We start from the raw sequence: 16,157 nt of genomic DNA on the forward strand, positions 1-16,157 counted from the left end.
TTGACCGATTTGGCTGATTTTTTTTTTGTAGTATTCTAATACTCTGTACAAGGTTTTTACGGAAAAAAATATAAAGAAAATCTCTACGCTAAGGCGGTACGAAGTTCGCCGGGTCAGCTAGTATAGAATAAATACCCCACTGTTCCCGTGGATGGCGTAAGAGCCGACTACTAAAGGAGAAATAGGCGAACATCAGGAATTCACTAAGTAAGTATACAGGATCTCGATCTACTCCTTTTTATAAGAACTTCCATAAAGAAACGCCAAACCTTACGCGGTTGACCGGTTTGCCTAACAACAGATTTGTGTCCTAAAGTTTCTCTACATAAAATAATAAAGTTCATTGTTATAAAATTCTACAAAACATATTCGTTTAATTAAATACGATACTTGAATTGAATAATATTGCTTAAGGAAACTGCTTTGCCGCTAAATGATGTTATTTCCTTCTGCCTAGAGCACTCATAAAGTATAATGTAAATAAAACGTATGTAAATGATACACGTCGACAGCGTAGCTAGCAATAAGAATTAATTATTCAACATTAATTACCCTTTAAAATGATTGACGCTTCCTTTCCTTATTGTTTGAAATAACAAAATAACGAGGAAAAATCTGTATTGTTCGTGCCAGTAAAGCAAGAGCAGTACGCACCACTAACACGTCACACCAGTAGTACCTAATTACTGTATCTACATCGAAATTAGTTAACTGAATTAATAAGATGGCTGCACCTCGGCGTAGAGATAATGACTGATAAGTGATAAGTGATAAGATTACGTTCAGGCGGCAGCAAGTGCTCGCTCCACTTTTTAACACTAATTAATTTCACGGAGATAGTTTTCACTTTCTTTAATGTTCATACTTGGTAATTAGCATTAATGTAGGTAATGTGTCCCGCTCTAATTACTTATGGTCATATGACTATAAATTACTCTTATTTTTGTGACCACTATGCAAGTTGTTTTGGAAAAGGTAAATAGCAGCTGTTAAATATTAAATTAAGTTTTCAAATAATGCATGGAACCTACTAAACTCTAAAGCATTAGGTATAAAGTTTTCACTAAGTTTGATGGCACTAGAGAAAACAATGAAAATTATGGTCAGAGACGCGTCGTACGATAAAAAACTACTAAAGATGTTTACATTTACAATTTAGGTGATATTAAAAAACGAAAACTGGTACTGAAAGTTAACGACACGATCGTTAAAGCTCAATAATAAAACTTTTTTTCCAATTACTCGCGCAGATCTTTGCCAGGCTTTATGTAACTCAAAAAATGTTATAAGATAAGCTGTAACTAATGAAGCGGGCTGGGCTGATGAAAGTGCACAAACAATATACCTAAGTAGCACAACTTTCATTAAGCAAAACATAGGCGAAGAGGTTTTACTACCTCACTGAACAAAACCAATCATATAATTAAAGTCACCGTGATCTTTAATTATATTTCTGACTTACAAAAGAAAGGAAAGCGTAATTTACCTAGTACAATATGAGTTTTGTTTTAATTGAAAGCAAATTTATTATGCATTAAATGGTGTTTTTATTCTAGGTATCTCTGACCATTTTGTTGTTTGTCTGAGAATTTTATTACGCTCTAATATTTTTTGATGATTTGGAAAACTACAGGAAAGGCTACGTTACAAATAAAGCTACTAGTTTGCGTCTAGGACTTGGAGTATTGCCATGTCGCCAATGTTGCCATGGTGACAAATATGTTTACAGCGGTTATTTATTGTCTCGTTTCAATTAACGATCGAACTCGAAATAGGTCCCTACCAAGACTCAATGTAAAGTGTTTTTCAAAATCCTCTTCAAATAGCTTCCTCTCTATTACGTAAATCTCTTCCTATGATTTTCCTACAAGTCTTCACTATGTTCAAAACATGTATAATTTCAATTTCTTATCACACGTGCATACCAAGATAAGCTCATAAGCTGTTTCTTTTTTTGTCACAGGTATCATTTTTATACTTTTATGATGTTCCAAATATGTACCTTAAGTATAATTATTCAAGCTAGGAATTATAGCCTGCTATTATAAGATTTCATTCATACTCGTACGTAGGTAGAGTCATCGGGAATATCAAGGACATGAGAATGGAAGCCAGATTTTTCATGACATGGTCATTGCTTTTACCTTAAAACCTTTTAAGAGTTCCTTAGGTCCTATACTTTTTATAACTATCTGGTGTACAACCTTACAATCCCTGTACATCCCTTGAGAGATGAATCCCTATAAATCTTGTTTAGTACCCAATAAGACATGTAGCTTCCGTCCAAAGCTTTTAGGCGTTTATTCGGGAATTTCAGTAAAAAATAGTTACATTTGTTTTTATATAGATTTAGAGAAAAGATACATTAAGTATCAGATTATATGTATCGATAATTGATATGACGATCAGACTTTATGATGATAATGTCCAATCTATAACGAATATTGGCCATTTTTTTTTTTTTTTTTTTTTTTTATTCTCATTTTAAAGAGCTTTATCATAATTGACAATGTCGCTCCGTTCTTACCAAACTTTAGAATCTAACTTAATTACCTACTATCATGTGACTAATTATTATAAAAGTTATACATTGCAATAGCTTTTTCTGACATAGGTTCGGCAAGAACACTGTTAAATGTACCAATTTCTCTTAAATCAATCTTATGAAGCCGTAACAATTGTCTTCTAAGCTCTTCACTTCGGACACATTCCACCAGAGCGTGATATACGTCGTCGATCCGGTCACAATCTTCACAGAGGGGTGTCGGAGACACACCCATAAGGAAAGTAAACTTTCTGGATGGGATATGTCCGGAGCGAAGTCTTAGGGCAGATACTATATTTTTTCTATTCAACGTAGTGTCGATCCAAGGAATCTGTAAGGGCTCAGGTTGTATGGTCTTGTACCAGATACCCTTTTCTCTTGATCTAAGATCAAAGAATTCCTTCCATTTCTCATGACAATAGTTTTTTACATAGAAGAGACAGTCGGAAAAGTAAGGACTCACATCCAAAGTGACTCCACAATGGCAAGCTTCTTTAGCCAGAAGATCTACCCGTTCATTCCCAAAAATACCAACATGAGATGGAATCCATTGGATTTTTATAGTTTTATGAGATTCCATTAATTCTAAAAGTTGATTAACAATTATGTAAGCTATCGGAGTTCCTCGTACCATCGAGGAGCACCGAACTATATGTTGCAGAGCACTCTTGGAGTCAGTCAATACTACAAACTTGTCATAATGGATTGAAGTTATGTAAGATAAAGCTTCACTTATGGCCAATAGTTCAACATACATAATAGATGTGTTGGTTTCAATTTTAAATTTCATATAAGTATTTTCCTGTGGGTCAAAAAAGGCAGCACCAGCCTGATTGTTTTCCTTTGAACCATCAGTAAATATCTGATAATAGTTAATATATTCAGAGTCAATGAATTCTAAACAAATTTTATTTAAATGTTGTATATTGTACAGAGATTTAGATTTAGTTAGTTTATTGATTTTATGATGTATAATGTATGTTAAGTCTAAAGAGCTGACCCAATATTTTTGTAAGAACATTTCTAAATTTTGACTACAATGTACCTCAATAGGTTCGAGGTACTCATGAGTTGTAACCAAGATAGGTTTATTCTTTCTATTCCAGCGATGACATAGTCCTGCTAAGTCTTTTATAAGGGTTAAAGTTGCAGAGTTAAATTGTAAAGATTTACTTTTTAAGTAAAATCTGCCGGCCAAATGACATCTACGTATATGTAGTGGTTGAAGACTTAACTCACTCTGCATGACATGTATGGGAGTAGTTTTGATAAAGCTTCCAATAATACGCATTGCTTGGTTTTGGATTTTATCAAGCTTATAAAGGTTACAATGTGAGCTATCACCAAATAGAAATCCGGCGTAGTCCATACGGCTTCTTAGGAGTGCGATATAAATTCGTCTTAGGAGTTTAGGGTGGATGCCCCAAGTAGCTGCAGCCAATGACTTAAGGATATTTAAGAATTTATAGGTTTTTTCGGCAGTTTCATTGACATGTTTACCCCACCTAAGTGCTCGGTCTAACCACAGACCTAAATATTTAACATTTTCGACCACCTGGATATTTTGACCATTAACTTGAATAGTAATATTCTTTCTGTTAGTTCCTTTTTTAAAAATACAAATTTTGCTCTTCAAAGGTGAAATTTCTAATCCTAAGTTACTTAATATTCGTACAATGTGGTTTAAAGCGTCTTGTAAATACTGAACTGAGCTCAGAATATTTTTGTTTGTCGAGTATACAACAAAATCATCAGCGTATTGTAAGACCTGAACCTCTGCGTTGCTAATTTCTTTTATAATATTCATAGTGGCAACATTAAACAAAAGTGGGGATAGCGGATCACCCTGCGCTAATCCACGGGCTGTGTTGCGAACTACCGAAATATTAGAATTTTTAACTTTAAGATGTCGCTCACTGAGAAATTCCCAAAGATAACTACATATTTGGTGGCCTACTCCCAAATCATCAAGTTTTTTCAGTAATATACCTATGTCAACATTATTATATGCGTTGTCAATATCAATGAAACATCCAACCGTGACACAATCTTGACAGAATCCCTTCTGGATCCCAGTTACCAACCGGCTTAAGTTGTCTAAACATGATCTACATTTTCGGAAACCCAAGGTGTGATCTGATAGTAGGTGGTTGTTTTCTAAGTACCATTCTAATCTCTTCTGAATGATAGAGTGGAAAATTTTGCAAAAACAAGATATCAAAGATATTGGTCTTAGCGATGATACTGAAAGAGGGTCCCGCCCTGGTTTATGAATAGGAACAATGCTAATGTCCCTCCACTGCTTTGGGACAAATCCACTAGACAGGAACTTATTATATAAATTTACTAATATAGTTTTAACCTTGAGAGGTAGAAACTTAATCATAGAAAATGATATGTTATCGCTCCCAGGGGCGGTATCTTTTGACTTAATACTGTTAATAAGTTCCGCTAATGTGATTGGTGTATTAGAGATTTCATTTTCAGAATAGAAAGATGGGTGTAGGGGACTGACGTAATCAGGTGAAAGACCACACAAGAGTTCATCAAGCAGACTTTTTTCAATGTGACGTTTAGGAGCTCTGTGTCCACTCATCCATTTCATCTTACACCATAATTCACTGACAGAGGATGTTTCATCCATGCTCGAGCAAAAGTCTTGCCATGACTGCCTTTGTGTATTACGTAGAAGCCTCTGAGTTTCGCTTATTTTCTTTTTTAAAGTGATAAAGTTTTGTGGGGTGGGATTGCGCCTAAAGTTCGACAAGGCAAGACGACGCAACGCAACCGATCTTGATAAATCTGGGTTCCAGTAAGGTTTAGGCCGAAACTTAGCACTAGGCATAAAAACCAATTTTGACCAAGGTATACTTTGATCCGCTGATATTTGTATATGTTCAATGAAACGGTTGTATGTTGCCTGAAGGTCTTCACTAAATGTAAAATCTGTAAATAATTGTTCTAAATGTGTAGTAAATTTACTCCAATCTGCATTTTTAAATTTTCTTTTTCTATCGAATTGTATTTGGGAATTAAATGATGTTGAAATTTTAATTATTAAATGATCGCTGCCTAGGCTTTCATTCATTACTGACCAGTCAAAATCGAAAACTATGTCAGAGGAGATCATAGTTATATCAGGAGATGATTGTCTAAGGACACCCTCTACTAGTTGTAAGCGGGTAGGGTTGCCATTATTTAAAATAATATAGTCATGGTCAATAACTGAATCCAAAATTTGAACTCCTCTTGTGTCAGTTTTTTGTGACCAATTAGTGTGATGTCCATTGAAGTCACCTAACAATATAGTTTTTGAATGCTTAAGAGAGAATAAATAATTCCATACCTGTTGATTTGTGTGAATATCTGGAGGACAGTAGATAGCAATAACATTTTCGACCTTTTCACAGTTAAATAATTTTACATGGATTATTTCTAACTCAGTAGTATTGTCTTGAACCTGAACCTGTTGTGCCTGAATCGAATTGTGTGTTATTATTGCTACACCTCCACCACGAACATCTCTATCTTGGCGAAATATATTATAATTGTTCAGTTTAACTGGGGTATCTGACTCAAGCCATGTTTCTGTTACTGTAGCTACATGAATTTTCTCTTGGATCAACAACTGCTCAAAAGATTTTAATTTTGGTTTCAGACTTCGTGCATTCCATTGCAATAAATTGAGTTTAACGTTTTTCATATAGGGACTACCCATTGAAAAACGAGAACAATGGTAATAACGAAAAATCAGTGATAAGGTTTTTACACAAGTTACTTAGCCAGTCAATACATATCATTACACATTCTTTGAGTTTAGATGAAAGTGCGAGTTTTTTTTCTAATAGGGTATCCTTAATTTTTTGCAATAGAATTTTAAACGTAAGGTTTTCTTTCTGGTATGTAGTAATAGGGGGGTCATTGGGGCTTTCTGGGGTTTCATCTAGAGAATTTCCGGCGTTGTCTTCTGAATTTGAGAAGTCCAGATCAGCTACGACGTTATCAGATAAATGGTACGAGTATGTCTTTTTCTTCTTTTTCTTGTTTTTCTTTTTTTTTTGCTCTTCACGTTGCGTATCGTAGCTCGCGTCGTTGTTAGTAACCGTAGGCGCAGTATTTTTCAATACATCAGCATAAGACGGACTTGTGTTTTCTCTTACGTTGGTCGTACTTTGACTTGCATATTCACTACCATCATTAATTGTTGGAGGGATCGTGTCAGCCACTCGAGGTCGTGGTGAGGGGGGGACGTAAGCACTTAGCGCCTTCTGATATGTGCAGTTGAATTCCGACATCAGTTCTCTAATACGTTTCTCTTTTTTATAAAGCGGGCAATTTTTAGATAATGCCATGTGTCCACCCGAGCAGTTGACACATTTAAACACTTGTATTTCACAGTTGGTGTGATTATTTCCACATTTGGGGCAAATAATTTTATTTGATGGGCACATTTTCTGCGAATGACCAAACCTCCAACACTTTGCGCATTGAGTTACAGGAAATATAAATGGCTCGACCTTAATTTTCAAATCTATAAGGTAAACATGACTAGGTAGTGAGGGTCCTTTGAATCCGAGTCTTACAGTCTCACTTGGAGTCCATCCTCCTTCGGTTTTTCTATTAAGCCGTTTAATCATCAATATTTCTTTATCTGTAATAATGTACTTCGAGAGTTCCTCATCTGACAATTCGATGTCAATATCACGTATAATGCCGTAAGAAAGTCCTACTTCCCAGGTTTTTTGTCTTCGCCATCCCATAGTACTAAATTCCGGACATGTAAGAAATTTTTCTGCACTATTTTCATTTTCAAAATTCAACAGTATTTTGAAGGGGTTAACGTATTTAACTTTTGATATATCCGTGATATTATGTTGTTGCAGCAATTTGGCCAATGAAAATTGCTTAGGTAATTTCTCTTTGGCTGTCACACATATTTGTAGCGGAAGACATTCAATTTGTTGTGATTTTGGATCCCTCTGTCTCTTTTTTTTGGAATTTCTAGATACAGTTTGCCAAATTTCCTCGCTATTCTCTTCCCTAGATCGTTTATTATGTTTGTTTACTTGTATATTTTCTTCTTCCATTTGTGTAAGGTCTGCTTCAAATAATTCTTCCGTACTTAAGGTATCATAGATGTTATCCGCAATTTCACCGCTGCATATAGAACGTTCGTCAGCCATTATAGATTAAGTTCATAATCGTATAAACAACACAATACGGCCGCCCGGCACGCACGAGCGGCGCGAGCGCAGGCCGATAGATAACCGGTTTCGTACTCCCACTTGTTTACCGAGCTCGTACAAACCGACGCGTATGCACCTAACGAGTTGTGATCGCGCACTGAATATTGGCCATTACTCACACTAAAAATACAATACATATTTTAAGTGCTATTTCATCATTCATAATAGGGTAAGTCTTAAAGGGGAATGACTGTATAAAAAATATTCAAATACGTGACGGGATCAGCACGATGATCGTAACATTCACAATAAATAGGAGATCAAAAATAAACCACCACGTGTTAGTTTAGTGGACTATGAACCAAAATGGGTTAGTAATGCGCAAATGTTCGAGTGTTATTGTAAGTTGGATGAAGTTGAACCCCCACTGCGTGTAACATCTACGCTTGTCCGAAAACACCGCACCCACATATTGCCCGAGACTATTTGTAAACATTTTGGACTAATCAACATGCAGTTCTCAAAGAACTTGCTTCCTGAAAGCGATTGAACCGGGGGATTACCACGAATGGTCATTAGCTTCAACTCTGGTCTCATGTTACCACATAAAGGCACGCAATTATTTTGATAAATCGTTACATATACGACAAGATTTAGATAAGCAAATAGGTGTTATGGACACCTTAAATGGAAATGAGCAAGGTAAATTACATCCGATTCTAAAATAAATCGTATTTAGTACGAATATCTTCTAACCAATTGATGAGACGATTAACTATTCGTGCAAATGCTTTGGACTTAACAATGCTTCATTTAGCGTGAATAATAAAAACGTAGTACACATTTTATTACATTCACATTCACACTCAACATAAAATGTTGCTTGCTATTTACAATCCCATTATTATTCAGAAACATTTCATACTGCTGGTGGAAAATCGATTTTCCGGATTTTAATGGCCGGTATCGATACGAAACTGTGTTAAATGTTTGAAATAGTTGTCACAATTAAAATTCACTCAGGCCTTTGGTTGCAATGTGTTGATAAGCAGTGGGTTACGAAAACCTGTTTGCGTACCATGAAGTAAGAAATTCATTGAAAACGGTTATTTCAAATTAACGAACTGTAGAGTCATCAAGGCCGTATCGAACCATTCAAGTTTAAAGATATTCGTTTTTTCGGTCAATCATCATTGATCGTTTCTGTGTTATAGGTACTTTAATTTATTCAATAACTACAGATAATGGTTCTAACAACCAGTAATGCGTTGAAGTGAAGGGCTCTACCGAGGTCGATGGATTTTCAGGTAAGTCTATTCTACCTAAAACAGAATGCACTGCAGAAGTGATCTTTTGGCCTTCATAAGTATTTAATTGAACTGTGGACTGTTTAACAATTCAGATTTGGTCAAACGTTTTTGATTTGATCAACTCGTAAATATTTATGGAGGAACCTAGAACAATAAACGCTGACGTTCATCAGTCACCCACTCTGAGTCAACGTGTTGAATAATGAATAGGCAATGATGCATAATCAAATAAATGCGAACCATTTTGAAGTCTCCATTCTGAGGAACTTGAGCGCGATCCAGCGGCTCGTGTGGCGAAGATCCTTGATTGCCCATCTTTGAAATTTTACTTGTTAAACGTCCAACAAATTTGGCAAACACTTCACTACATTAATTCACTAATCCACTTAAAATCACTGCAACACGTCATCAGTCGTCATCACATCAGCGCACTGTATCCGTATCAACACACAATTAAAATAATGTTTATTACACCTTTTACGTGGAAACTAAATACATTGCCTAATAGTCCTCATTTGATAAAGTATAAACGCCATAGCAAGATAAAAATTTTGACGTTGTTGAAACAGCGTAAACATGGCAAAGCTCAAAATAAATAATTCAGGTCTGCAGATTCGTATAACCTTGTCGACTGGCGCATAAAAAGGTTCTTATCGGTACTTTGCTGGAGCCTCATAATCACATCAGATAATGTAAATTTAAATAAACTGACAACACCTGTCGCAGTTTAGAAGATTACAATTTCGAATCTCAGAAGTCCTAGTATTAAGGTAGATGCTCTTAATTTTAAGATGCAGAAGCCACAGAAACACGAAACGTGTGAATTCGTTAACAATAATTTTTAACACGGGGGTCAACTTTTCCCACAAACGATGAATAAACGCAGAGAGGCGCATTGAACCCGGCACCCGGCACGAGGGGGGAGAGAGGTTAGGTAGGTAGCTGGGAACGACTGCCGATGCCAGCTGAACGTTATTTTTTCCCACAGCATTGTTCTTTGGACCGTAGCGCGTAACGATTATAGCACTAGAACACTTTTTCGTAATTTGCACTAACACAATTTATTTTAGGTGACACAAGTCCAAAACTACATTTTGACTAGAGGAATAATTGAGGAATGTGGAAGTTGTGTATAAGGAAGAGGCGCGCGCGCCGCGCACGGAGCGGACAACTGTCGTACTGGCGGCCGAGGCGCCGTGCGGCATGCGGCGTGAATCGCAGAGCCCTGCGGAGTCCCCGTCCCGACCACGCCTCACCCCGCGGCCGACCGGTCCTTTGCATTGTCAAGATTGACGACCGCTGAGATCATCGTTCCGATGCCTGTCTAATCCGAATTCGATTACTTCAAAAGCTTGTTTGGGCATAACGTTTTTGTAGCAAAAAAGTTAAAATTACTGGGGATTTTTATTGTATCATCAAAGCAAGACTTGATTTTGATGCTTAGTCTCAGATTAATGAAAGGGTATTTGGTAAGATTTGAAATCGTAGAGAGACATCTCGTGTAGAGCATGCGTTTGGTGCAACAACAGCTGGGAGGAGCACGTGCGAGCGGGACGGACGCAGGTGCAAATGTTGGAAGCTTCGAGCTTATTATTGCGCCCGAACATATGCCGCGCTTTGAATCAACAAAAACTGCATTTGCACCACGATATTTATGGCAGATGAGACATGTTGTAACAGTCTATTTTGGTCAACTTTCCATAACATTGGATCAACATTTGAAAATTTTACATCTTAGCACTATTTAATTGGGAATATGGAACATGGATGAGTAGTTCATCTAATAACGTGAAAACAAGAAAACCTAGAATGCCAAGTATGCTTTATCCTTTGCCTCCACATTCTTTAGAAAGTGTTTGATTTTTTCTTCGTATACTTGATCTGAGTCACGGTTTGAGTCATCGCATGTCTCATTGACTTGACTTCGGGTTGCAGTATCCGACACTTAAATATGATCAACATTCTTTTTTATCTGGTTCAATATTGAACTTGATTACTTGACTTTATCTATTTGTCAAGTCTACGTATATCGAATGCCACGTTTCATTGCATTCTTGAACATAACCAGATATCTTGCCAGTAATTTTTGTTTAATGTTATGCTTATTGCATACCTACAGCAGTCTGTGGAGGAACACTATCTGTGGTCGCGATCCTCACCAGTGAGGGACCGAGGAAGAAGAAGTATTGCATACCTACTTGAAACTAGTTTACTAAAGCAACTCAATTCAAATTTCAGAACAAGATCTTTTAACATAGGTATATACACGTCATAAAATCAGAAAATAGAAATTTTATAAATCTTGACTTCGGCATTGACATTGATGTTCTTATCATATCAATAAAATTTCTAATCTTTTTGCAGTTTACGTTCATATTTATTGAGTTTCCGCACTTCTTAGTCACCTTTAATAACAACGCAAACTTCAAAAGAAGCCTTGTAACTGCTCGTTGAGCTCAGACAGCAACGGATACCCGTTATGATGCCATTACGTAAGTCTGTCTTAGGTGAGCAAGCAACAATGGACATGGCGCACAATTGCGTGAGTCAATGTTCGCTCGTATGTGAGGCCTTGTCGAATAGTATCCTGTAGGTGGGCCATCGTGCGTGTTTTGTTTTCGATGTAAACTCGCGGAGATGAACAGGCCTGGTACCTGGTTGAGTAGGTACCTCTAAGTATGAATTTTTGATATAAAACGGCATTAGTTCTTATGCCTCTCACCCAAAAAATACCTCAATTAAGCCCAAATTTGAGACATGCAGTCAAACCTTGAGTGACGACGGAAACTAGCCTAGATGGAGGACATATGAAATTGAACTTCTGCTTCTTCATTGATAAAGACTTGTCATTTACCATACCTTATCATTTTGTATTTCATTTTCAAGTAAGTTTTTAAACAAAACGTGGGATTTTTTAAAATCTCAGGTCTTTTGAACGCACATCTGAACGATGTCTGGTTTTAATTTCACCCTGTTTCTGCTGTAGACTACCTCCAGGGTAAACAGTTATAAAGCATGGGATTCTTTGGATTCTCGCCTTCACTGCTTTTAACGCTACTACTACTAGGTCTCCCTATCCGTGAGATGGCAACTACTTTTATTTTTGATTTTTTACACTTAAAACTTCATTGTACCTATTGTTCACGCAGAACTAATTAAAGAAATACATTATTTAGTTTCGAGAATTTATTGTACTTTAGACAATAATATTACATTAAAATTGGAGTTAACGTGCCGGCCGGCACGTCAAGCCGGTTCGGTGGCTGATAGGCGAGAGGGGGATACAGTGAATGGAAGAGTGAACGCGCGCGCGGACCGAATGAGATCGACCGATAGTGATGTGTAGCTGTCTGTCATAGACAATTTTTCAGCGCGACTAAAATATGCTTTGGCGCGTAGCCGCACCAATGCAGCGTGACAAACAACTGCAGTTCGGACTTCATTATGTGTCCACTACACATACAATAAAATTCGAACTATCGCACATTTTTTCTTTTTAATTCTAATTCAGTAAAAAATGTTTTTGAAACCTTCATTCAAAATTCAAAAGTTATTATCATATGACAGAACTTACGACCAGACTATGTACATTGAATAAAATATTTTTCTTTTTATCATCAAGCTTAGCAGCCTAATAAGTTACTATGACACTCGAGTTAATTCACATTCAGCACCATAGCCTCCCCTTCTACAAGGCCCTCTACAAATGTCAAAACGTCACTTAACCCTTTTAGCACCAGTTCTTTTGTTTTTGAGAAGATGTACCCAAATTTTTATATCAATTAAATTATAGTCCAGTCGGTTGGTACAAATTAACGTGGTTACCTGGAAAGTGTTCCGGGAGTTTTGAAAATTGGTGATTAAAATAGATTTCGCTATGCTCTCTGTTAGTCTGTTAGTTAAGTGTGATTGCCGCGCTCGTTGCGAAATTGGAAAAATGCTGCCTTAGAGAAGATTTTTGATAGTTACATTCTTTCCTATTTCGTCGTTACAGCCAAATGACGTCCACTGCTGGACAAAGGCGAGAGGCCTTTGGGTTTTCCATAGGTTTTTCATAATGAACAGTCCTGCGCTGCCCGCATTCAGGTTCTTCCCGCGACCTTTACCAGATCGTCGGTCCACCTAGTAGGAGGCCTGCCCACGCTACGTCTTCCAGCCCGTGCCGTGGTCGCCACTCAAGAAATTTTCTGCCCAAATGGCCATCGTCTTTACGAGCTATGTGTCCCGCCCACTGCCACTTGATTTTAGCAATTCTGCGTGCTATGTCGGTCACTTTGGTTCTCCTGCGGATCTCCTCATTTCTGATTCGATCACGCAGGGAAACCCCGATCATAGCCCGCTCCATTACCCTTTGGGTGACCTTGAGCCTTCTTATGAGGCCCATAGTAAGCGACCACGTTTTAGAACCTTAAACTTTCCTATTTATTTCACGACTAGCTTTTGCCTGCGGCTTCACCCGCGTGAAATTTAGTGTCACAGATCGGCATAAATTATATCCTATATGTTAACCCAGATGGGTTACAAACAATAATATTGTACAGTTTCAACAAAATCCGTTGAGTACTTTTTGCGTGAAAGAGTAACAAACCTGAGACACAGGAATCTTCCTAGTTCAGGTATCAACCCACCAACATTCTTACTTTTTGTTTTTCCTGATTGTTTGTTATCATAATATTATCTGTTATGTTGGTGAGAAATAAACATTACTTTACTTTATTTTAAACTTCCAGACATCCAAACTTTCGCATTTATAATATTAGTAGGATACAATTATGTAATGTAGAAACAAACAAGACAAAAAAAAGTATACTTCAGCAACGCGAATTTTTTTATACTTCAGCATATTTAGGACACCCGGCAGCGTGTCCTGCCATGATCAAAGAAAAAAGAACTCGCAATTTAGCAGGTACATTAATTTTACTGTTTCACAACTCTAAATCTATTTAACTTACATAACATGAAATTTATCACATTTATCAAAGCTTCTTAGCTTGTCTATGTCCCAAAAATTATAAAAAGTAGTTGTCAAAAACCTTTTTTAAGGCGGATTTTTTTCAATAAAGCGGGCGCGCGCGCGGCTATAAACGAGGTCACAAAATTCGGAAAGAACATAGCGAAATCTATTTATTCACCAATTTTCAAAAATTCCGGAAAACTTTCCAAGTAAAATTAACAAATAACTGGACTATTTACTCGTTATTGAGCACAAAGACACAAACTTGGTTATTTTTCCAGAAAATTTATATTTAAGTGCATAAATGTAAAAATGGCTTCTTAGTGCACAAAATTGGCAATAGGTGGCATAATAATGGTTACTTTTTAGCGCCTAGTTTGAAATGTGATTGAACGATGACAACTAACAACAGTTGTCAGTTAGGTAAAATTTTATTTTAGTTGGAAAAAGACAAAAAGTGGTAAATGGGTTAACGTGCGGGGGCTGCAAAATCATGTTGTGACGTCACGCGCGAATATTGGAAATTTTTGAAAATTTTAAAAAGTCCGTAAACTTCTCGAGGCTCTATCTTCGGTAATACTGGATGGATTGAGGTGAAATAAAAACTAGTGTAACGTGTGTGATCTAAACTTTAAATTAAGTCATAATTTAACTTAATATTACAACTTATGCGTGTTGTCCATTGTCACGCACGCGATGCATTTTGATGCAACGACTTAACTAATGTAAACAAATTTTTAATCCTAAATATAAACATGTCGTCATACAGTGGGGAAACGCACACGAGAGAGAAGATGTCAACAAATCACCAGTTTGTTACAAAACATTGAGTTCAGAAAATTTTGAGTTCCATAGATTTATGATGGCGTTTCGATTGGGACGCCCGTAAAATTATTGTATAAAATGTCTATGCGCGTGAATAACAAGATAATTTTTTTTTTTTTGACAACAAAGACCAGATACTTGATTCTCAAATATGGATAAGACGTTCATCTGTGTAGGCGTTAAACAAGTCACCGACAACTTAAAAGAAGTGGTTCGCTCAGTTTGGTATTATTTGACTGTACTTTGTTCGGCCAGCAAATTAATTAGTCACGAACTCAGAGGCTCATTAATTTGTGTTATTCTAACCTTCCGTTTTCCAACGAAGCTACATCAGCAGCAGAAAAGCGAGGACACTGACATGGTTCCGCTGTTGAAAGTGTTTAGCTACCGTAAAATTGACTGCAGCACTATTGTCTATTCTGCAACGATTTCCGCCAAGTTCATCGTATTCAACAGGGCACCGTTAGATCTGGCTCTACTAACAATATCCCCCCAAAAATTGGTCCAACAATAGACCAAATGACAAGTAATGTTTAGTAGAGTATAACGACAGTTTAGGTTCGACCCACAAACGCAACTGAATGAGCAGATAATTTTGGAAATACCATAAAATTTTGTCGCACATGTGCAGTAAAACGTGATGATATGACTAATATTAAGGAAAAAAATACTAATTAGATTAATATGCATTTAAGGCAAGTAGGTACCTCATCACCATATTCACCATCCATGATTCACTCATTTGAAAGGGCATTTATACCTACTTAGTTAATGGTAGACTCTCAAGGCCTTCATCGTCTTATTATTCCCGTCAAAATGAGCATAATTAATTACTATTTATAGATTAGTGGCCTGAATTTAACTCAAGCAATTGGAATTTTAAAAACTAAAACTTTAAATAGGTCCTCCTCTACATTGTGTACAGTAGGTAATCTACGGTTGCAACGCAATGTTTGTCGCTTAAATGTTTGACTTCATTAATTTCTAAGGTGCTGTGCGAATCTAGTCGATTGCAAACACTTAACGTTATGAATATTGATTTCACACAAACAGTCGACCTTTTAAAAGTGTCTATAGAACAACGGTGTATCCGTTCGTACATGGTACTCCGTGGGTGTACTTTGTTCTTCATAACGGCCACTGGACTATCTGTGGCCAAGGTTGTCATACTCGAAGCACATATAGCATACGCAATACAAGCCGGCTCGCCGCGTATTTGCCGACGTCCACGGAATTGTGGTCACGTTCTAACGCAGCGGATGTCATGAACGTGTGACCAGATTCGCAATGTCGCCTTCAAAAGCCTTCGCAAGTCTAACAGTTGTAGATAGGCTCCG

The 16,157-nt window shown here is 37.0% G+C and overlaps 1 protein-coding gene across 4 annotated transcripts in view; it reads right to left on the reverse strand.

The window, feature by feature from the left end:
* The window catches only part of LOC135072583 (protein numb), a 50,974-nt gene that overhangs the window by 21,523 nt on the left and 13,294 nt on the right, over positions 1 to 16,157 (reverse strand). Inside the window, exon 1 of one of the 4 annotated variants that reach the window (XM_063966552.1) lies at positions 9,282 to 10,245. The exons of 1 other annotated variant lie outside the window; for it this stretch is intronic. In XM_063966552.1, the coding sequence (XP_063822622.1) occupies positions 9,282 to 9,356 (75 nt within the window). In that variant the 5' untranslated portion in view covers positions 9,357 to 10,245. Of the gene's footprint in view, positions 1 to 552; positions 698 to 9,281; positions 10,246 to 16,157 lie in introns of those variants that run through there. 2 more of the 4 variants (XM_063966553.1, XM_063966554.1) reach the window with 2 other exon arrangements.

This window comes from Ostrinia nubilalis, chromosome 6 (genome assembly GCF_963855985.1).
Source record: "Ostrinia nubilalis chromosome 6, ilOstNubi1.1, whole genome shotgun sequence".
NCBI classification, from domain to species: Eukaryota; Metazoa; Arthropoda; class Insecta; order Lepidoptera; family Crambidae; genus Ostrinia; species Ostrinia nubilalis.